The 24,619-nt window shown below is 41.6% G+C and overlaps 1 protein-coding gene across 7 annotated transcripts in view; it reads right to left on the bottom strand.

Moving 5' to 3' along the window:
- Positions 1-911: 911 nt before the first annotated feature.
- Positions 912-24,619, bottom strand: part of lypd6b (LY6/PLAUR domain containing 6B) — a 183,948-nt gene continuing 160,240 nt past the window's right edge. For 5 of the 7 annotated variants that reach the window (XM_072579765.1, XM_072579767.1, XM_072579766.1 and 2 more), the window contains 4 exons: positions 19,911-20,062; positions 17,103-17,201; positions 4,201-4,331; positions 912-3,359 (listed from right to left, as the gene is read on the bottom strand). In XM_072579765.1, coding sequence (XP_072435866.1) covers positions 3,189-3,359; positions 4,201-4,331; positions 17,103-17,201; positions 19,911-20,025 — 516 coding nt within the window. In that variant the 5' untranslated portion in view covers positions 20,026-20,062 and the 3' untranslated portion in view covers positions 912-3,188. The remainder of the gene's footprint in view (positions 3,360-4,200; positions 4,332-17,102; positions 17,202-19,910; positions 20,063-24,619) is intronic. The other 2 variants (XM_072579770.1, XM_072579764.1) reach the window with 1 other exon arrangement.

Here is a 24,619-nt window from a genome sequence, read left to right as displayed (position 1 = left end):
GACTGCTATTGTATACTGAAAGTCAGCAGTCCACTGCAGTTTGACATGATATTCAGGGTCAACATTAGAGCAGTACAATAATAAAAGCAAAATACAACAGTTGCTGAAAATCTTAAATCAAAACCAAAATAGTGGAGAAATTCAGCAAGTGTAGCAGCTTCTGTGGAAAGAGAAATAGGGTTAATGTTTTGAGTTTCCATGATATTCGACAGACACAGGCTAATCACGCCTGATCAAATATGAGTTCTTACACATTGAAACCCTAACACTATTCAGGTTAATCATTACTACCATCTTTCTAATGCCAGAAGTCACTATAGACTCGAAAATGCGAACTCAGTTTCTCTCTCCACAGATGCTGCTAGATTGACTGAGTTTCTCCAGCATCTGTCGTTTTTATTTCAGACCAATGCAGATTGGCTTCATGGCATTGTAAATATTGTGAAGAGCAGAACACCTTCACACCTGGCCAAATATTTTCAGGCTGGAAAAATGTACAGACTGTTCTCACATTAACTAGGCAAGTAATCCAAGCAAAATTACCCCTTTTTATGTATAATGTTCATACATATCTCATAATGTTTATGAGGTTATATTGGATTTCACTTTTCATTGAGAAGAAAATTGGAATACGATCCCAAAATACAATGATCTAACAATCGATTGTATTGCCTTGAAGCAGTAGTCTGGTTTTTCATTTGTGTTTTGCTGCATTTTGAATTATCACCTGTTTTTGAAGCTGCTCATCACTATTTTGAGTTTTGCAGTCTTGCATGCAGAGTTTGACCAGGGATAGGTAACAATAGGACATGGCAATGCAGTGGAATGAAGCTGAAAACAGTGAGAATGAAGAGGTACAAAAAGAGATGAACAAGGATTAAAGTTACAAGCTTTCATTACTTCCCTTCCTGTTGATGTTTTACAAAATAATGATTTTATTATATTTTTGCAATAAGTGTAAAAAAGAATGTGTCAACAGAGTCATGAGATTCCCCAATCAGTTTTAGGAAGACCCCTATAGAAGTCCGCATCTACAACACTCCAGAAGCTGTGTCTCATGTGTAGCAATGGCCTGAATAATGTAAATTCCTTCACGGCATAACGAAAACGTCGATCTAGAAAATGAGACTAGGATGGCCACAAAGTCTTCCAACCCAACGCATTGTAAATAATACATTGCTTTTTATAGCCCCTCTTCACATGTAGAAATTGGGAATTCAAGGTGTGTATGTTCGAAGTCCAAGGAAGAGCTATTGTTCCCAATATTTTGCTCATCCAAATCGCCGCAATCAGTTACAATTGATTTCCTCCAATACCACAAATCTGAAATGAAAACAAATCATTCTCAAAGTGTTCAGCAGGTCAGAAAGCAGTAGGAGAGAAAAATACTATAACATGGGAGATGGATGACCGTTCATCAGAATTATTGCCTGTGACACAAGAATCATGTTCAACGTTATTCCTGCCTTCATGACACAAAGACAAAAGCTTCATGATTTAGCATGCCTTCTCTGTCATACCATACATTATTATTTGTACACAAGCTTGGTTCAGTTAGTAACACTCTTAGATCTGGGCCAGTAGTCAGTGGCATCACAATTCACACCAGGAATTCAGAACATAATTTAGATTGATACTTCTAAGAAAGGGAATACACATGAAGAAAATCACAGTCAAATATCTGATCTGGCCGATGTCAATGATCTCATGGTACCTGTTAAATAAAAGAGAAGAACTGTGACCTGGTCAAAAAAAAAAGTTAACGTTTCAAGTGAATGAAACTTTTTTCAGTTCTGAAAGAAGTCATTGGATTCGAAACAGTAACACAGTTCCTTTTCCACAGATGCTGCCAGATCTGCTGAGTTTCTCCAGCAATTTCTGTTTTTATTTCAGATCTCCAGCAACTTGCTTTTATTACATTAAACTGGGAGAAGGTTTTTTCACAAGTTAAAGTCACTTGCGTATTGTGCATGATGTGCTAGTACAAAACGGCTGCAATGTTTGACAAAATAATAGTTGCCACTCCAGTCCAAAAGTAATTTATTGTGCGCTTTCAACTGTGTTTTTCTTTTGTTCATTGTTTAAAATGGGGGACATCTATCCTCAGATATAGGGTATAACTTCAAAGCATAAATATCCATGATTGCAATTTAATCTTCTGATCATAAAGGAACAGGACATCACGATCCAGTGCTCTCATATTGTTTACAAATATTTTTAAGTCTACCTTAAATCATTGCATATTACCCAGCAAATCAGTCATAGTTAAACAGTTACAATGCTATTGTTTAACGTTTTTTATGGCTTATAGTTTCTGCATTTTTTCAGTCTGATTGTGAAATAAATTTTACCTGTGTACAAGTTTACTTTCCAAAACTGCCATCTGCCAAATTATCATCATGGAATTAGTCTAAAATCACAAATAGTAGTTTGTCATGGACATTGGGGCTGGGGGAACATACTGTGATCAGTTTTGAGAAATTTGTACTAAATGCCAGAAAATTTACTATGGAAAACTTGTATTTCTACTCCCCTAATTTTATCCAGCAATCAACAAATTCAACCAGAATAGAATGATTTCAAGTTTAATATTATGTTTTCCTGAGGTTTTTTGGACTCAGCACACCAGAGTTAAGAATGGAAAAAAAAATGGTAACAATTTCTGTTCCAGATTACTGTTCAGTAACTCCACTGGATGTGTATGAACATCAGGTAAGAAGGACTGTTAATAGTCTACTACTGAACAGCTTGCAGATATGTACTAGCAAGGTTTGCACTTGAATTATGACTCCCTTGACAAGGAGGACTGAAGGCATATGGTGTCCATGATGGTACCCTTGCAAATTGATAAATACTTCCAGGAGATGAAGACAATATGGGACAAAAAATATTACAAAATTTTAAAAATGGAAATCTGTATTTATCCTTTCGTTAAATGTCTCACAACCTTCTTCGTTAGATCCTTTGATCTAAGGTCTATTCCAACAGCAGTTTTCACATCAGATCAACTCACAATCCAGTCTTTGTAATGCCAGTGTACAAGTTGACAGCATGCACCTTTTATTCATCAGTGCAAATATCTGGGACTATTTTGAAGGTGAGACTTATGTTTCCAAAGCTCAAAGATGGAATCAATCAAAATAGCTGATGCGCATTAAAAAACTTCACTCGATGTTGCTTGCTGTTTATCATATCAAAAGGACAACTAGCAGTGCCAGTGTGATCCAGCTTATGTTCAACATCCTATTGCTGGCAGATGAAGGTAACCTGTGGAGCCGTTTAACCATAAGCACAGCATTTGTGTGATTTGTTGGCACATCGATGTTGCAGATCATCCCTTCACAACAGGAAGTACACTCCTGAAAAAAAAACAAAATGCTTCCTGATTAAATATTTTCACTGATGTTGCATTTCCTTTTAAATAATTCCACAGAGGAGAGTATCCCATCCAACTTGGATTCAATCCATGAAGTCAAGAGACTCTCTGAATCCCCTGTTTATATCTGTCAGCTAGAGCTCCCTGATATTCCCAGGTTAACAACCCTAATCAGGGATGTCATAGTCAATAACATCTTGGTTTGGTTTCAATCACTACACTCTTCAATAATAGGCTTCCAGTCCTTGCATCAGACACATCTGTTCCTCCCGCCATTTATTTCCAGGATCATCACTGCTGCAATTCTCATCTCATCGAGTCTTCCGTCAATCACTAGATACAGCCAAGTTACAATGTAACCTAATTTATGTCCAAGGAAGAAAAATTGATAGAATCAAACTCATTTTGTATAAACTGAATCAGTTCATAATCAGCCCGAGTTCTGGCTCATTCATGACAACACGGGGTATTGAAAAGCCAGCTGATGAATTTGGAGCATGTTTTGAGAAAGGGGCAACACAGAGTCCTAGCCCTTTGCCCTTCAGGGCTACACTCAAGTCCAATGGAGGTTGACAGGAAGGAAGCCATGGCTCTTCTCTGCTGCCCTGTTCACAGGTCCTCCAACCAGGAGATCTTCAGTTATGGTACATCATGTTTATCTCTGTCTTGTACCATTCTCTAACATCTATTTGTGATGTCTGCCATTCAACTACACAAATCCATCTTTGAATAATAAATACATGGGAATCTTTGGTTATATACTTCAAAGAATCCTACAGAATGGGTAGAGTCTATTTAATCCATTATAGTTGTGCAGCACTTACTGTATAACCAAACTTCCTTATGTGACGGCAGCCAACTGAATAACATTCCACCTTTGAAACACATCTCTTTGAGACTGATTCACTCCTGCCATGGCTTGTAAATCTGTGTACTGTCAGGCAATACTCTGTATCTGTGCCAAAAAAAGACAAAGATTGAGATTTAGGACTGTGAGTCTATTTACAAACTCTTTGGGATCTATAAAAAATCATCCAAAGTTTCTCAGGGATTTTGTTTTCTACATAGTAATAAAAATGAGCCTACACATAAAAAATAATTAGCACTCAAATGGTAAATTCCTAACTTTGGTCTAAGTTATATAAATAAAGTCAGTTTAATGTACAAGTGGAATGACAATTACCATCCTAAAACCTGTTTAAATCTGCAACAAAGTCCCAAGTCAGAAACTTGTACTTTTTGCTCATGATTTTTTCTGCATTTCACTTCATTACGTTTTTATCTCACAAAACTGTCCATTTTTTGACAACTTTTCATACTTGGCATTCTCCAATATAAACTCGCAGAATAATTCTTACAATGGGGAATTCCTATCCTGAGATTCTGACCATGACGATGATATAATGCAGCTATTGTTAGGGTCATTACAGTTTGAAGTCTTAATATCCTACGTTGCTCCATACATCACATGCAATTAAGTTATCACTGAAAGCATTTACTACATTAATCTTTTTCACTTCTCTGCTAATGTTTTTCCCTTCCCTCTCAATGCTAGTTACAATGTTTCCACAATGTTTCCAGACCCACTAATCATCTACCTTGTTTTTATTGAGCTTTGGCAGTGAGTGTCAGAAGGCATTTCCGTTCTAAGGATGAGGATTAAACTTGAACCCAACTCCATCTGAAGCTTCCACATGCATAGGCTGGTTACCACTTTGCCGGAGGCACTGCTCATTTTATCATTCTATCAACTTAGAAAGGCAGTTGATCAGACCTGTGCTCTAATGATTCCCACTCCACTGCTCACTTCCCTGTTAACTCAGGACAATCCAGCAACTAAGATGGTGATCAGTTGGTACAAAGAGCCCCACAAACTGCATGCATCAGCAGAGGTTTACTTGGCTGATAATGGGGATGAAAGAACTGTTCTGTGAGAAAGCAGTGGTTTGACTGGGCTAGTATTCACAGAGTTCAGAAGAATAAAAGGGGATCTGATATTTCCAAGTTTGCCAATAAGATGAAAATGGGTTGCATTGTGAGTGGTGAAGATGTCAAATATCATCAGGGTGTTTTAAACAATTTGGGCATGTAGGCAAATTCATGGCAGACTCAATATAACATGGATAAGTATGAACTTGTCCACTTTTGTAGTCAAAACAGAAAGGCTGAGTATTACTCAAATGGTGATAATTTGGCCAGTGTTGGTAAACAAAGAGATGTGGAAGTCTTTATACACCAGTCGCCGAAAATAAGCGTATAGTCGTAGCAAGCAGTTAGTAAGATAAATGTTATGTTAGCCTTCATTACAGGAGAGTTTCAGTACATGAACAAGGAAGACTTACTGCAACAACAACAAAAATGCTGAAGAAACTCAACAGATCTGGTAGCAACTGTGTAGAGAAAGCAGAGTTAACATTTGGTGTCCAATGATCCTTCTTCAGAACTGATTACTGTAGCTGTATGGAGCCTTGGTGAGACCACACTTGGAATATTGTGTGCAATTTTAGTCTACTTACTCAAAAAAAGGTATATTTGCCATAAAGGGTGTGCCGTGACTGCCACCAGACTGATTCCTGTGAGGACATATTTGTCATTCAGGAGAGATTGGGCTGACTGGGACTGTATTCATTGGAATTTTAAAGAACGAGAAGGAATCGCATTGAATCATCTAAAGTCTGAGAGAGCTGAACAGACTGAGTGCAGGGATGAAGATTCCCGTTGAAAGAAGGGTCCAGAACAAAAGATCCACTATCTCATTCCCAAAGCTTTTATGGATAATCAGATGTAATTAAACTCTGTACCCAAAGGAGGAAAATATCTTTAAGGAGTTGTGTTGCAATCAAACACTTTAACTTTATTCAACTGAGTATATCAAAAGGTTGGCCACTTCTAGACCATGTTTATTTGCTTAAACACAGTTAGTGCAGGCATCTGGAAAATACAATGATTAAAATATTTGAGAGGATGATTGACATTAACCTCACTTTTCCCAAAGCTATAGACTAATTCTACACTGCTAACTCTGAAGAAAATTCTGATTGCAATTTTTAGCACTTTTTGGGGAGATAATTATGAAAATTATATTAAAATGTTTATGTATAGAATCAAAGAGCTTTGAACTGGCTTCATCTTTGCCACTCATAACAGGAAAAACTCAATATACAGTGGTATAAAAATCCTGTCCATTTTGTACTTATTCACTTCACTCATCCCTCACAACATCACAAGCAACAATGCCGCTCTGATTTGAAAAGTCATCTAGCCTCAAATGTTAGCTTGCTCTCCCTCCACGGATGCACCCGGCCCACTGTGAGACCTAGCATTTTTTGCTTTCTCTCAACAATGCAGCAAATTGGCAAATGAGACTTGTGTGACAGATACAAAGGAGAATATCCAGTTATATATTCTTTGTTTTTTTTAAATTCATTCGCAGGGTGAGGACACTGCTTACGAGGCCAGTATTTCTTGCCCACCCCTAATTTCTCAGGAGTCAGTTAAGAGTCAACCCACAATGTTGTGGGTCTGGAGTCAGATCAGGTAAAGGTGGCATTTTCCTTCCCTAAAGAGCATTAGTAAACAAGATGGGCTTGACTGGCAATCGACTCATGGTCATCATTAGATTCTTAATTCCAGACATTTATTGAATTAAAATTCCACCCTCTGCGGTGGTAGGATTTGAACCGGGTCACCAAAGCCAAAACAAACAGAGTTGTTATCTCTGATTTGTTACCTGTGACACGTGCTAGCAAGGCAAGGACTGGGGAAGGAGAGGAGTTGAACACATGGCTACAGGGAATGGTGCAGGCAGGAGGGTTTCAGATACTTGGATAATTGGGGTTCATTCTGGGGTAGGTGGGTTCTCTACAAACAGGACAGTCTTCACCTGAACCAGAGGGGTAGCAATATCCCAAGGGGGAATATTTGCTAATGCTCTTCGGGAGGGTTTAAACTAATTCAGCAGGGGGATGGGAATCTAAATTGTAGTTCCAGTGTCCAGGAGATTGTGAGTATTGAGGTCAGAAATAAGGTTTCAAGCTCGCAAGAGTGCACTAGCAAACAAGAAGGTGGTTTGATGTTGTGTCAACTTCAATGCTAGGAGTATCCAGAATAAGTTTGGTGAACTGGCAGCATGGATTTGTCAAGTAAAAACAATGACTGCAGATGCTGGAAACCAGATTCTGGATTAGTGGTGCTGGAAGAGCACAGCAGTTCAGGCAGCATCCAAGTAGCTTCGAAATCGACGTTTCGGGCAAAAGCCCTTCATCAGGAATAAAGGCAGAGAGTCTGAAGCGTGGAGAGATAAGCTAGAAGAGGGTGGGGGTGGGGAGAAAGTAGCAGAGAGCACAATAGGTAAGTGGGGGAGGGGATGAAAGTGATAGGTCAGGGAGGAGAGGGTGGAGTGGATAGGTGGAAAAGGAGATAGGCAGGTAGGACAAGTCCGGACAAGTCATGGGGACAATGCTGAGCTGGAAGTTTGGAACTAGGTTGATGTGGGGGAAGGGGAAATGAGGAAACAGTTGAAGTCCACATTGATGCCCTGGGGTTGAAGTGTTCTGAGGCAGAAGATGAGGCGTTCTTCCTCCAGGCATCTGGTGGTGAGGGAGCAGTGGTGAAGGAGGCCCAGGACCTCCATGTCCTCGGCAGAGTGGGAGGGGGAGTTGAAATGTTGGGCCACGGGGCAGTGTGGTTGATTGGTGTGGGTGTCCCGGAGATGTTCCCTAAAGCGCTCTATTAGGAGACCTACGTGTTTCCATGCTGTACATGTCTATGACTCTTCACTAACACCTTTCACCCCAACCTCAACTTCACCTGGACCATCTTGGATACCTCCCTCCCCTTCCTGGACCTCTCCACCTCCATCTCCAGCGATAGACTAACCACGGCCAACTACTATTAACCCATGGACTCCCAAAGCTACCTAGACCACACGTCCTCTCACCCTACCTCCTGTTAAAACGCCATCCCTTATGCCGCATCTGTTCCCAGGATGACCAATTCCACTTTAGAACATCCCAGATGGCTAACTTCTTCAAAGATCGCAATTTCCCCTCCCACGTGGTTGACGATGCCCTCCAGCGCATCTCCTCCACTTCCTGCACCTCCGCCCTTGAACCCCACTCCTCCAAATGCAACAAGGACACAACATCTCTTGTTCTCCCCTTCCACACCACCAACCTCTGTGTACATCGCATCATCCTACACCACCTACAAACAGTTCCCAACAGTAGGGATGTATTTCCCTCCCCACCCCTATCAGCATTCCATAGAGGCCATTCCGCCCGGGACTCCCTCGTCAGATCCATGCCTCCCACGCACCACCCCAACCCATGACCCCCACCCAGCCCAAAGCCCACTCCCGGCACCTTCCTCTGCAACTGCAGGAAGTGCAAAACCTGCACCCACACCTCCCCCTTCACCTCCGTCCAAGGCCCCAAAGGATCCTTCCAAATCAGACAGAAATTTACCTGTACCTCCGCCAATATAATCGACTGCATCCGTTGCACCCAATGTGGTTTCATCCAAATCAGGGAGACTGGACACTAACTTGCGGATCATTTCAGAGAATATCTTTGAGACACCCACACCAACCAACCTCACCACCCCGTGGCTGAACACTTCAACTCCTCCTCCCACTCTGCCAAGAACATGCAAGTCCTGGGCCTCCTCCATCGACACACCCTAACCACCCAATGACTGGAGGAAAAATATCTCATGTTCCACCTTGGGACCTGCAACTACATGGGATTAATGCAGATTGCACCTCCGTTTCCCCTCCCCCAACATTATCCCAGTCCTAAGCCTCCAACTTGGCACTCTTGTCCATCGCCATTCCCAACTATCTGCTCCACCCTCCCGTCCGAGCTATTTCCTTCACCCCAACCTTTGTCTACCTTCTCAGCTATTCTCAACTACCTTCCCCCCCCCCCAGCCCCACCCCCTTGCATTTATCTCTCAGCCCCCGACCCTCGTTCCTGATGAAGGGCTTATGCCTGAAACATTGATTCTCCTGCTCCTCAGATGCTGACTGATCAGCAGTCTTTTCCAGCATGACACCCTCAACTCAATTCGGTAACGCTTACTTTACCGATGGAAAGGTATAGGTATACATTGCAGGGTAAGAGTTACAGCTGGGGGAAAGGCAATTATGATGCAATTAGGCAAGGTTTAGGATGCATAGGGTGCAAAAGGAAACTGCAGGGAATGGGCACAATTGAAATGTGGAGCTTACTCAAGGAACAGCTACTGTGTGTCCTTGATAAGTGTGTACCTGTCAGTCAGGGAGGAAGTGGTCATGTGAAGGAGCCGTGGTTAAGTAAAAAATTGAATCTCTTGTCAAGAGGAAGAAGAAGGCTGATATTAGGATGAGACCTGAAGGCTCAGTTATGGTGATTAAGAGTTAGAAGTTAGGCAGGAAGGACCAAAAGAAAGATCTTAGAGTCAGGAGGGGACATGAGAAGTAATTGGCAGATAGGATCAAGGAAAAGCCTAAAGGTTTCTATAGGTATATCAGGAATAAAAGAATGACTAGAGTAAGTTGGGGGCCAATCAAGGACAGTAGTGGAAAGTTGAGTATGGAGTCCGAGGAGATAGAAGAAGCGCTAAAGGAATGTTTTTCATCAGTATTCACACTAGAAAAAGACAATATCATTGAGGAGATTACTGAGATACAGGCTACTAAACTAGATGGGATTGAGGTCACAAGGAGGACATGTTAGCAATTCTGGAAAAGTAAAAATAGATAAGTCCCCTGAGCCGGATGGGGTTTACTTTAGGATTCTCCAGGAAGGCAGGGAGGAGATTGCAGAGACTTTGGCTTTGATCTTTATGTTGTCATTGCCTACAGGAATAGTACCAGAAGACTAGAGGATAGCAAATGTTATCCCCTTGTTCAAGAAGGGAAGTAGAGACAACCCTGGTAATTATAGACCAGAGAGCCTTACTTTGGTTGTGGGTAAAGTGTTAGAAAAGGTTAGAAGAGATAGGATTTATAATCATCTAGGAAGGAATAAGTTGATTACGATAGTCAACATGGTTTTTTGAAGGGTTGGTTGTGCCTCACAAACCTTATTCTTTGAGAAAGTGATCAAGCAGGTGGGTGAGGGTAAAGTGGTTGATGTGGTACATATGGATTTCAGTAAGGCACTTGATAAAGGTTCCCTACAGTAGGCTATTGCACAAAATACAGAGTTTCGGGATTGAGGGTGATTTAGTGGTTTGGATCAAAAATTGGGTTGCTGAAAGAAGTCAGAGGGTGGTGGTTGATGGGAAATGTTCATCCTGGAGTTCAGTTACTAGTGGAATACTGTGAGGATCTGTTTTGGGGCCACTGCTGTTTGTCATTTATATAAATGACCTGGATGAGGGCGTAGAAGGATGGGTTAGTAAATTTGTGGATGACACTAAGGTCAGTGGTGCTGTGGATAGTTCCGAAGCATATTGGAGATTACAGAGAGACATAGAAAAGCTGCAGAACTGGGCTGAGAGGTAGCAAATGGAGTTTAATGTGGAAAAATGTGAGGTGGTTTACTTTGGAAGGAATAATAGGAATAAAGAGTACTGGGCTTTTGGTAAGATTCTTGGTAATGTAGATGAGCAGAGAGATCTCGGTGTCGGTGGACATAGATTCCTGAAAGTTGCCACCCAGGTTGATAGGGTTGTTAAGAAGGCATATGGTGTGTTAGCTTTTATTGGTAGAGAGATTGAGTTTCGAAGCCATGAGGTCATGCTGCAGCTGTACAAAACTCTGGTGTGTGATCACAACTGGCATATTGCGCACAGTTCTGGTCTCCGCATTATAGGAAGGATGTGGAAACTCTGGAAAGGGTGCAGAGGAGATTTACTAGGGTGTTGCCTGGTATGGAGGAAGGTCTTATGAGGAAAGGCTGAGGGAATTGAGGCTGTTTTTGTTGGAGAGAAGAAGGTTGAGAGGTGACTTAATAGAGACATATAAGATAATCAGAGGGTTAGCTTGGATGGTCAGTGACAGCCTTTTTCTTCAGATGGTGATGGCTAGGACAAGGGGACAGATCGTTAAGTTGAGGGGTGATAGATATAGGACAGATGTCAGATGAGGTTTCTTTACTCAGAATGTTACTCAGAATGTAGGGGGGGGGGTGTGGAATGCTCTGCCTGCAACAGTAGTAGACTCACCAACTTTAAGGGCATTTAAATGGTCAATGGATAAACATATGGATGAAAATGAAATAGTGTAGGTTAGATGGGCTTCAGAATGGCTCCATAGGGCAGTGCAACATCGAGGGCTGAAGGGCTTGTACTGCGCTGTAATGTTCTAAGTTCTATGTAGAACATTACCTGGGTGTTGGGATTAACTGTCGAAGGTGTGATGCTGGAAAAGCATAGCAGGTCAGGCAGCATTTGAGGAGCAGGAGAATCAATGCGTCAGACATAAGTCCTTCATCAGGAATGGGGCTTGTGGGCTGGAGGGCTGAGAAATAAATAGCAGGGGGATGGGGCTGGGGGAAGGTAGCTGAGAATGCAATAGGTAGATGAATGTGGAGGAGAAGGTGATAGGTTGGAGAGGAGGGTGGAGCAGATAGCTGGGAAAGGCGATGGACAGGTCAAAAGGGAGATGCAAAGTTGGAAGCTTGGCACTGGGAAAAGGTGGGAGGAGGAGAAATGAGGAAACTGGTGAAATTCACTGGCGAAGTCCAACTCGGTACCATCCTGCTCCTCGGATGCTGCCTGACCTACTGTGCTTTTGCAGCACCATACTTTCGACTCTGATCTCCAGCATCTGTAGTCATAGAATCAGAGAGGTGTACAGCATGGATACAGACCCTTTGGTCCAACTCATCCACGCCGACCAGAAGTCCTACCACAATCTAGTCCCACCTGCCAGCACCTGGCCCATATCCCTCAAACCCTTCCTATTCATATATCCATCCTTTTTAAAAGTTTCAATTGTACCAGCCTCCACCACTTCCTCTAGCAGCTCATTCCATACACATACACCCTCTGCTTGAAACAGTTGTCCCTTAGGTCCCTTTTAAATCTTTCCCCTCTCACCCTGCTAAGACTTGCTTTCCCAAAATGCAGCACCTCGCATTTATCTAAATTAAACTCCAACTGCCACTTGTCCTCACGTTCTCCTATCTGGATTAACAGTCCAGCAATAATACCATTAGGCCACTGCCTCCCTAATATAAGAAAACGAAAATAGAAATTGCTGGAAAAGCTCAACAGGTCTGCCCACATCTATGGAGAGAAATCAGTGTTAACTTTGTGAGTCCAGCGACCCATCCTCAGAACTGATAGTAGCTCAGAAAATGGCTGTTTATATACAGAAGATAGGGTGGGGGAGGGGGTAAGGAGTAAACAATAGCTGGGAAGAGAGGCTAAAGAGAGAGAAGGAGAGAAGAACTATGTCCAGTTCTAGTCACCACATGAGCAAAAGGATGTGGATGCTTTGGAAAGGGTGCAGTGGAGGTTCACCAGGATGTTGCCTGATATGGAGGGTGCTCACTATGAGGAGAGGTTGAGTAGATTAGTATTATTTTATTTGGAAAGAAGAGCATTGAGGGGGATCCTGATTGAGGCCTACAAAATCATGAGAGGTGTAGACAGGGTAGATAGCAAGAAGCTTTTTCTCAAAGTGGATGATTCAATTACTAGGGGTCACGAGTTCAAAGTGAGAGGGGAAACATTTAAGGGAGATATTCGTGGAAAGTTCTTTACGCAGAGAGTGGTGGATGCCTAGTGGAGGTGGTAGGAGCAGAAATGATAGCGTCATTTAAGACGTATCCAGACAGATACATGAATGGGCAGGGAGCAAGGGGATACAGATCTTTAGAAAATAGGCGGCAGGTTTAGATAGAGGATCTGGGTCAGCACAGGCTTGGAGGGCCGAAGGGCCTGTTCCTGTGCTGTATTGTTCTTTGGTCTTTGTTCTTGATAGTAGGACAGACAAAGGCATGGATAATGAACTGGCGAGGAGGGTGAATAGCTATTAATGGAAACTGTTAGTGGCTAACAATGGGTTGTGTGTAATAGCAGACTATGTGATGAAAAGCCTTGTGTGCAGGGGTGGGGGCTAGGATATGGGAGAGCTCAAGCCCTAAAGTTATTGAATTTGATATTGAATCCATAGGGCTGTAGTGTCCCCAAGCGGAAAATGAGGTGCTGTTCTTCCAGCTTGCGCTGAGCTTCACTGGAGCACTGCAGCAAGCCTACCACAGAGATGTTGGCCAGGGGATAGGGGGGGTGTGTTGAAGTGGCTGGCAACAAGAAGTTCTGGGTCTTTTCTGCAGACAGAATGCAAGCGTTCTGCAAAGCAGTCACCCAGTCTACACTTGGTTTTCCCCAATGTAGAAGAGACCACATTGTGAGCAGCAAATTGAATGAAGTGCAGGTAAAGCACTGCTTCATCTGGAAGGTGTGTTTGGGCTCTTGAAAACTTCCCAATATATCTCATCCTTCCAACACACATCCCATAAAGGCATATTCATTAATTCGATCATAGACTGCAATCAGTATATACTTTTCTGAAACAAAAAAGCTTTTCTTCTAAAAATACAGATGTCAAAAGACCGTTCTGGCAGTTGACAAGAATCAGTGAATGTTCGCAATTCTCACAGACTCAAGAGTCTCAAGATTCCATGAAATTCCTAAGAAAATGGCCATAGGTGGGATGTCTCCACTGGGCACAGGGAGCCAGATTTGATTTCACCCTCAGGCAACTGTCTGTGTGGAGTTTTTGCATTCTCCCTCTATCTGTTTTGGTTTCCTTTGGGTGCTCCGGTTTCCTCCCACAGTCCAAAGATGTGGAGGTTAGATGGATTGGCCAACTAAACTGCCCACAGTGTCCAGGGATATGTACACTAGTGAGTTAGCTATGGGAAATGCAGGGTTGCAAGGATGGGGTGGATCTGAGTAGGATGCTCTTTACAGGGTCAATGTGGACTTGATAGGCCAAATGGCCTGTCTCCACACTGTAGGGATTCTATGAATAGACATACTCAGGTGAAATCATTTGTGGAATTCATACTTCCTAACATTTATGGATTCAGCAATCTATGGACTACTACACTCACTGTCTCTTGGCCTGAAATTTTACGCCAATGCAGAAAAACCATAATTTAAATTATAATCATAAGTTAAATCATAAGTAGATGTGAGTGGACACCACACATTCCCTGTTGTGTACCAAGGATCACATGTATAAATAATGTGGATGAGAATATAGAAATTATGGTTAGTAAGTTTGCAGACAACACTAAAATTGCTGGCACAGTGAAGAACGTTTCCTAAGATTACAATGGGCTGAAAAATGGCAGATGATGTTCTGGATAAATGTGAGGTATTGCATTTTTGTACAACAAACAAGGCCATACAGTTAATGGTAGGGCCTTGGGTAGTGTTGTACAGCAGATGGACCTAGGGGTGCAGGTCCATAATTCTTTGAAGTTTGCAACACATATAAACAGGGTATTTATAAAGACATTTGGTACGCTTACCTCTATTGCTCATTCCTTTGAGTATCGGAGTTGGAAAATCATGTTGAGGATGTACAGGACATTGTGAGGCCTCTTCTGGAATACTGTGTCCATTTCTGGTCTCCCAGTTATAGGAAGGATATTATTAAGCTGGAGAGGGTTAAGAAGAGATTTACCAGGATATTGCTGGGTGTGGAAGGTTTGAGTTATAAAGAAAGGCTGAATAGGCTGGGACTTTTTCCACTAGAGCATAGGAGTTGGAGAGGTGACCTGATGGAAATGTATAAAATAATTAGAGGTATAGATAGAGTTACTGGTAATTGCCTTTTCCCTTGGATGGGGGATTTCAAGACTGGGGGCACATTTTTAAGGTTAGAGGAGAGAGATTTATAAAAGACGTGACAGGAAATGTTTATAACACAGAGGGTGATTCATGTGTGGAATGAACTTCCTCATGAAGTGGTGGATGTGTGTACAATTACAACATTGAGAACATAGGGAAGTACAGCACAGAACAGGCCCTTAGGCCCACGATGTTGTGCCGAGGTTTCATCCTAATGTAAAATATAGTAACTTAACCTACGCACCCCTCAACTCACTGCTATCCATGTGCATGTCCAGCAGTTGCTTAAATATCCCCAATGACTCTGCTTCCAACACATTCCATGCATTCACAACTCTCTGCATAAAGAGCCCAACTCTGACGTCTCCTTTATACCTTCCTCCTAATATCTTCAAACTATGACTCCTCGTACCAGTCAATCCTAGGGAAAAGTCTCTGGCTATTGACTCTATCTATTCCACTCATTATTTTGTATACCTCGATCAGGTCTCCTCACTTCCTCCTTCTCTCCAGAGAGAAAAGTCCGAGCTTATTCAACCTTTCTTCATAAGGCAAGCCCTCCAATCCAGGCAGCATCCTGGTAAACCGTCTTTGCACCCTCTCCAAAGCCTCTGTATCTTTCCTATAGTAGGGTGAGCAGAACTGAACACAATATTCCAAGTGTGGTCTCACCAGGGACTTGTAGAGCTGCAACAAAACCTCGCGGCTCTTAAACTTGATCCCCCTGTTAATGAAAGCCAAAACACCATATGCTTTCTTAACAACCCTATACAAAGAGATTTGGATGGATACATAAATAGGAAAGGTTTGGAGGGATATGGGCTAGGAGCAGGCAGGTGTGATGAGTTTAGTTTGAGATTATGTTCGGTATAGACTGGTTGGACCGAAGGGTCTGTCTTCGTGCTGTATGACTCTATAACTCTATGACCAAAACTGAAACAAAAATAGAAATTGCTGGCAAAGGTATGGCAGCATCTGTGGGAAGAAACCTGGGGTAAAGCTTTGACCTGTTTCAGATGAAGCAGATTTTTATTTTACGACCCAAACCCAGATAAAGAATCTATTGCCCAAGAACCCCAGTGATAGGTTGGTCAGTCTGTAAATGATGCCAAAAGAAACAGGAGCAGCACGAGCAGAAACATCTCTGCCTTTAAACATTGTAAGGTCCCCAAACCTGTTCCTTTTCAAGTCTACCCAGGTCGAAAACAGAGCTCCTATTAATATGGTTGCCTAAGCAACTAACCTTGCAACTTGCTGAAAAACCCATTTCTTTGGGTTGAGTGATGTGTGATTGACGTATAGAGTTATATTTTCAGAGTGACTACAGTAAGAAATAACGCTCTTCATTTAAATTATCAAAAGATAATTTGCTGGTTATTCAAATTGACTGTACATTCGGGGCTAAAGGAACATACACTTTCTTTTTGAAAGCAATGTTCATTGATAGTTAGGGAACAGGTTCATCCGTTCACTCTCAACATTATCCATAACACACAGAATACAAGAAAAAGATTAAACTGCAGAACAATGGTTGCCAACAGTAAACAATCAATATTTACACTTCAATATAAATGATTATTTCCTCAGAAAGCCTAACTATGTTTTGTAATAGCAGTTGGCTCAATGTGAGCATTTGTTATCTATAACTTAAAACATTGAACAAAATAATTTAAACAAACAACAGAACTATACACAATTGCTTGATTTACCAGTTGATAAATACAGTGTAAAAATAAAACATCCTGTCACACTGACTGACTTATTGGAGCCTTATTTAATTGTTCAAAGTAAAACAAATAGTTACTGCTTTTGAAACAAACTATTTACAAAAAAAACCTTTAGATTATCAATCAGATCTTAAGCTGTAAAATCTCCCATAAGAAGACTGGTGAATTCAACAATCACATCCATTTTGCTAAAAGATACTCACGCTGCGGGCACCATTTGTCTTCAGCCCATCTGTTACACTCATAGTTGTTCAAAGCATTGTTGCAAGTGAAGCACTTGAAGCTGTTTGGAAATGGAGTCGCTGTGGAAAAGAGAGGAAGTTCAGGATATTGGGGCCAGCTAATCGTTCTGCAGGACAAACAAGGTATCAAGAGCACTACAAGCCAGTGCCGAGATGATTGATATCTGCCATAAAGACTTTTGACCAGCTCTGAATAAAACAAGCCAGAGGTTTTGAATCACTGGATTGAAAGCTACTTTGAATGAAACACTTTCCCCAGACTACGGTGAGTGAATGGGAAGGTATATACTTACACTACAACTGTATCACTCTGGTGTAGTTGCTTCCTTTGTTTTACTGTAGTTAGAGTGCAAATCTAGAGAAAGGCCTGATCTGATAACAGAGCTAAGTGCCATTTCCAGCAGGAGGCAGTCTTCAGTTTCTTTGGGTCCAGGCCTAGATTCGACAGGCAACAAATACCTAACTCGAGAAAAGATTATACTGTGGCAGGAGAGATGCTGCCAGACCTGCTAATTTTCACCAGCACTTTATATATTTCATATGTTTATATTTCAGATTTCCAGCATCCATGGTGTATTTTGTTTTTACATCATGCTACCGATTGTCCCCAGAGATTTAATGCAAGGGCGGTATTTTTATTTTCACCATTGTGAAATAACAACAAGGAAAATGAAATTATGTGTAAATAATGAATAGAGAGTGAACATTCATCAGGGAACTTACCATGAAAATACTCAACCAATGTCATATTGCTCCCAAGGATCTAGATTGCAGACATCTTGTGATCCCTCACTGAAACACAGTACTTTTGATCACTAATAAATAGCCCCAGATTCAGACAAGATGGTTTCAATCATAATCTATAAAGGAGACTTTAAAGGCGATTTCACTGTATTCAGCACTTATAGTTTGACAGCAGTAAAAATGAAATATCCAGTCACTGTGTGAGTTCCTTAGAAGTTGTAATGACTGCTTCAGCAACATTCAGGGCTCTAGGACATGTTGGTAATCAGCTTCAGCCAGATTGATACAGGTATACATTATAATGTGGAAGGTGATTCTAAGCAACTGTGTAAGTCATGGAATCATAGAAATGTACAGCACGGAAACAGATCCTTTGGTCCAACTCGTCCATGACAATCAGATATCCTAAATTTATCTACTCCCATTTGCCAGCATTTGGCCCATATCCCTCTAAATCTTTCCTATTCATGTACCTATCCAGATGTTGTAATTGTACCAGCCTCCATTACTTCCTCTAACAGCTCATTCCATACACGCACCACCCTCTGCGTGATAAATTTACCCACTAACTGTGGATGCTGGGAATCAGAAACAAAAACAGAAATTGCTGGAAAAGCTCAGCAGGTCTGGCAGCACCTGTGGAGAGAGGTAGAGAGAACTCAATGTTAATCCACAGATGCTGCCAGACCTGCTGAGCTTTTCCAGCAATTTCTGTTTTTGTTGTTGTTGTTATTGAAAAGTTACCCTTCGGGTCTTTTTAAAATCTTTCCCCCCTGACCTTAAACCTATGCCCTCGAGTTTTTGACTGCCCCCACCCTAGGAAACAGACCTTGGCTATTTACCCTATACATGCCCCTCATGATTTTATAAACCTATCTATAAGGTCACCTCTGAGCCTCCAATGCTGCAGGGAAAAAAGCCCCAGCCTATTCAGCCTCTCCCTATAGCTCAAACCCTGCAATCCTAATAAATCTTTTCTGCACCCTTTCGAGTTTAACAACATCCATCCTCCAGCAGGGTGACCGGCATTGTACACAGTATTCGTAATGTGGCCTCATCAACATCCTGGACAGCTGCAACATAACATCCTAACTCCTATACTCAATGTTCCAAACAATGAAGGCAAGTGTAGTCAATTAAGAAATGAAATCAAATCAAATTAATGCCATTGATCAGACACCAAATAGTTTTTTCCAGTCTTCCTGAAAGCCCCCAGCCTGTGACATTGGGATTACAGCTGTGGCTGGATGATGATGACCAGTGCTCCACTTATCACTTTGAGGGCCCTCAGAGTTTCCTAAACGCATTTGACAATGGTGGTCTGCTGGCGGTTTCTATTACAAATGTCTTGAAAGTGCTGAGAGAATGCCTCACATTGGTTGCAGGCCATTCTCTTTTTTGTTTGTAATGACAGGCTACAGCTCCTTCAATGGCGGAAGGCTTCCTTTGGCTCTCCAGCTTTGAGAACTCTTCCACCATCATTATTTGGAAAATCCAATCAAAGTCCGTTTCCTGTTCCCAATATAGTGTGGGGTTGCCATCAGCATATCAGGAGAAAGTGAGCACTGCAGATGTTGGAGCTCAGAGTCAAGAGTGTGGTGCTGGAAAAGCACATCAGGTCAGGCAGCATCCGAGGAGCAGGAGAGTTGACGCTTCAGGCAAGAGACCCTTCATCAGGAATGAGGCTGTGAGCCGAGTGGGTGGAGAGATAGATGATCTGGGGGTGCAGTGAGAGAGAGAGACTCACTGAGATCCTTTAGACAGAGGAAGAGAATTTATTCAAGGGAGGCATCCTTGGAAGAGGTTTTGCATTAAGGTTAAAATCAACTTGGAGAAAGTGAGGACTGCAGATATTGGGAGATCAAAGTCGAGAGAGGGGTGCTGGAAAAGCGCAGCAGGTCAAGCAGTAGCCGAGGAGCAGGAGAATCGATGTATCACCCTGAGGTAGCAGATTCAACCCAAAACAAGAAGATGTTGCAATGCCAAAAATATCCACCACTCTGTGCAATTGTCAGAATTACTTACGGGACATTGGTGGCCTCACGTTATGAAAGTTGACATTTCGGGTGAACACTCGATCCACAAGGAGGATAAGGAGCTGGATGAGGACAACTCTTGCAGGATAGTGAGTTATGGGCATAGTATCTGGCAATATCAACGAGGATTAGCAGGTGCACCTACAAGAAAAAGAAAACACTGCCTCTTAATGGAGTTCATTTCTATAAATAAGAAACTCGCTTCTGGAGGATTTACTCCTGTTATCACGCAGAATTTCGGTTTTCTATTTCACTTTTCCTTGCTCTGACTGGGCAGGGAGCTTGTTGAGGCTGCAGTGATTTATGAGCCAGCTGGAAAGGCAGAGACCTGTGATCCTCTTCTGCACTCCCACCAAACGAAACGCTAAGTGTACTTGGGGATCATTGAGGGAGCTAAGCAACACTTTCTATTGACAGTACTAACTGCTGTATTTCATTAAGTAAATAATTTTTTATTTCATTCATTTATAGGATGTGGGCATTGCCGGCTAAGCCAGTATTTATTGCCCCTACCTACTTCCTCTTGAGAAGAAGATGGGGACCTACCTCTTGAACTGCTGCAGTCCATTTGGTATCTGTAGACCACAATGATGCATATGGTTAAATGTGGCCTTGATGTCAAGGGTAGTCACTCTTGCCTCATCTCTGAATTCAGCTCCTTTGCTCATGTTTGAACCAAGGCTGGAATGAGGGCAGGAGTTGAGTGCCCTGGTGGAACACCAACTGGGCAGCAGTGAATAGATTATTGCTAAGGAAGTGCTGCTTGATAGCACTTTCGATGATAACTTCCATCACTTTTCTAATGATCAATTAGATCCTTACTGACCCAAACCATCATTAAAAATCTACTGTCATGATCCCAGCAAATGGCAAAACTGGAATAGGCAGAAGACAAAGAGAAACTTGGCATCAGTTGTCCATTTAACATTTTTTTTTACATAATCCACTTCTGCAACATACCTGACAACTGACCAAAGTGCTTAAATTTAATTTTAATGCCATATGTCTAACTTTGTGTTGACTTGTTGATGAGCTGCCATTGAAAGAGCATTGATAAATTGGGCAGGGATGCACAATAAAGCAACTTATATCGTAAAGAAGAGTGAGGCTGCCTGGTGCTGTGAGTATTTCAGTCACAAATGCTGTATTGCATTGGCTGCTGCTGGGGTTCAATGGACACATTGGGGTGGGAGAGAAGTTAATGCAGTGACTGTAACAAGGTCAGCCAGGTGGATCTCATAGAAAATGAGTTCCCTGATTGGGGCTGTTAATCTGGTCCAATCAGGAATCCCTGGCTGACAGATACAAATAGGAGTGTTCCAACTGTATTTTGATTTAGTCCCTACCCTCCCCTTCACTGTTTTGATCACACAGCATTGCCCTTTGATGTGAAGGGCAGTGCTTGTCACTGGCCACTCGGGTGTTTTTCATATCTTCCTGGTGGTGGAAATTGAATAAAGATTCGTGCACTTTGTGTCTTTCACTGTGTCTCACACCTGCGCACACACACCATGGGTGCTGGGGAAAAAATAAGCACTACCGCACTTAAAAGAAGAAAAAAAATAAAAAAAGAAAAAGAAAAAAAAAGAGAAAAAAAAACAAATAGGAGTGTCAGAGGTTCTGTTCATTCTGAGAGCTAGCTCTGAGGGACTTAGTTCAGTGTCAAGACCTTTCCACAAGTCAATAAAGGGTGATTTGGTGATGGTATACTGGCCTCTGTGGAGTTATTTAAGGTAGGGTTGCCAACTGTGACGAAATATACTCCTGGAGGTTATCACATGATTTGTCTCCAACCCCCAGCCATTGGTTGGCCAATCCTTGCAAAGCACTGCCTTCCTGCAGCAATTGGAAAGCAGAGAGATTCATTCCCCAATTGGTGCCAGACTGAAAATAGAGGCTTTTCCTCCCAGTTTCAATATTTTTGCATCTAGAACAGACTGTCCCTGTTTGTAAATGGGTTCCATTCATGAGTTTCTGTTTGCAAATCCATTTGTATGCTATTTGGAACACAATGCAGGATAAAGTAGATATTTGTAAATACAGGAAATTTTAGTATGTTGGATCTTTAAAGTTACATCCCTGTATGGAATCAGATTTGTAAGTATAAGCATTCATAAGTCAGATATCATAAATCAGGGACTACTCATAAAAAGAAACATTCAAAGAAAATTACAAAAAACACAATCTTTTAATGTTGCAATGAATTTTCTTCAAAGTTGCACACAGCAGGCATCAAAGAGGCCTCAGGAGAAAGTGAGAACATAGCATTGAGATCGAGGCTTAGCCTTGATCAGATTGAATGCAGCGCAGTTTTGAAGAGCCAAATGCCTACCCCTGTTCTTAGTTTCTATGTCTCAGTGTCCTGTAGGTTAATAACTGGAGGGTTAGCAATTCACATTAGGAGAGGGAGAATCAACTAACTAGCACTGTGATTCTTCCGGTATTCTAAACATGAGCTTAATTAAAAATCAAAAATGATTTTGCATTTGCAGACAAGTGTTTACTTTGATTCTAAATCTTCAAGTTTGCTAATTCTATCCTATTTATCCACTATTAATACAGAGAGAATGGATTCACGAACATGCAGGGAGATCAGTCAGAATTAAAGGCGAATGTTTAATATTCAGTTTTTAAATAGACAGATTTTCATTATATTAGAAATTGGTTAATCCAACCCATTATTATATCTTTGTTCACTGGATATTTCTTATGTATAATTTAAAAATTGCAATGGGATTACAGTTGATTCATAACCACATGTTATTACAATTATATGGTTTAGAAGATTGTTATGTTTTGAGACTGTGTCTTTAATTTACAATAAAAAGAAGTCAGGCAGATGAAAAGTCTGCCCAACACCAAGCCTGGGTGTTTTGATTGTTAGAAATTAAAGGGGATTCAGGTTATTTTACTGACAAGACAGTACAAGGTAATTAAGCTTGGAGACAATGGCAGCAGCTTGTGTGCTAACAGTGAGTGTGACTATGAGTGTCCAAAGTCTCAGAAAAAAAGTTGACGTTGTTGGGTTATAAACAGTGAGAACCTTTTTCCACGTATGGAGTCAGCTATTACAAGGGGGCATAGCTTTAAATTAAGGGGGGGTAGATATAGGACTGATGTTAGGGGTAGGTTCTTCACTCAGCGAGTCGTAAGCTCATGGAATGCCCTGCCAGTAGCAGTAGTGGACTCTCCCTCTTTATGGGTATTTAAGCGGGCATTGGATAGGTATATGGAGGATAGTGGGTTAGTGTAGGTTAGGTGGGCTTTGATCGGCGCAACATCGAGGGCCGAAGGGCCTGTACTGCGCTGTATTCTTCTATGTTCTATGTTCTATGTTCTAAACAGTTGTGGTTTAAACTTGCCATTTTTATAATTCTCTGATTCCCCTTGGCTTGTCCATTATCTGCAAAATGCAGTTCAGGAATATTGTGCCTATCATCTACAAGAGGCATGTAGCAAGTCACCAAGGTTCCCCTGGTGGCACAAACCACAAACTCCACTATCTAGAAAGATCAGTCATGATTTGGAGATGCCGGTGTTAGACTGGAGTGTGGAAAGTTACGAATCACACAACACCAGGTTAGAGTCCAACAGGTTTAATTGGAAGCACTAGCTTTCGGAGCACTGCTCCTTTGTCAGGTGAAGGAGTAGCGTTCTGAAAGCTAGTGCTTCCAATTAAACTTGTTTGACTCTAAGCTGGCGTTGTGTGATTTTTAACTTAGAAAGATCAGAGCAGCACATGCAAAGGAGTATCCCCAAGTGACACCTCATCCTGATTTGATACTATTCCTTCACTGTTACTGGGTTAAAAATCCTGAAATTCCTTTCATAACAGCACTGTGACTATACTTGCATCGAATAGACTGCAGTAGTGTCAAAGGTGAAAGCCAACATCCTATGAAAGGATGAAAAAAAAAAGTCTTGCTCTGGAATTTAAAGTAAAAGTTGCATACAGAAATAGTGCTTAATCAATCTTGAATTCAGCTTGCTACAGTAAAATGTCTTCAAGTGTGACATCTTGTCATGTCCTCCATTAATTAATTCACTGGAAGTTTAAATGTTTAAAAGTTATTGGTCTCCAGATATTATATGCAAAAAGCAAATTCTGTGTGTAAACAATGGTCTTTGTGTGCAGTACTTATCAGATCTTCATTGCTCTATGCAACTCCATGTCTGGACATCCTGTGAAAATGCTTACATGCAGAATTAAAACTGAATTCATTCAAATTCCTAACATTATCAGCTCTCAAGTCCAACTTCTACGTATTAAATAAATTAGTTCAACAGGCATAATGAAAACCCCTCCTGTTTCTTTGATCAGCTTGGAACATCTAGAAAACATGCCATTCTTTTCTAAGGCATTGCAAATTGCCCTCTATTACTATGGCCCCCAAGTATTTTTTAAAAAAATGTTCATGGAATGTGGCTGGGCCAGCATTTATTGCCCGACCTTAATTGTTCTTCGAAAAATAATGGTGAGTCACTTTTTCAACTATCGCAATCCATTTGGTGTAGGCACACTCACAGAGCTGTTAGGGAAAGCGTTCCAGGATTTAGACCCAGCAACGCTAAAGGAATGATGATATTTTTCCAATTGAGGACGGTGAATGGCTTGCAAGGGAACTTCCAGGTGGTAAAATTCCTATGTATCTGCAGTCCTAGTCCTTCTAGATAATAATGGCCATGGGTTTGGAATAT

This window comes from Chiloscyllium punctatum, chromosome 10, assembly GCF_047496795.1.
Source record: "Chiloscyllium punctatum isolate Juve2018m chromosome 10, sChiPun1.3, whole genome shotgun sequence".
Taxonomy (NCBI): Eukaryota; Metazoa; Chordata; class Chondrichthyes; order Orectolobiformes; family Hemiscylliidae; genus Chiloscyllium; species Chiloscyllium punctatum.
Note: the sequence above shows the minus strand (reverse complement) of the source record. Positions and strands in the feature narration are given on the sequence as shown.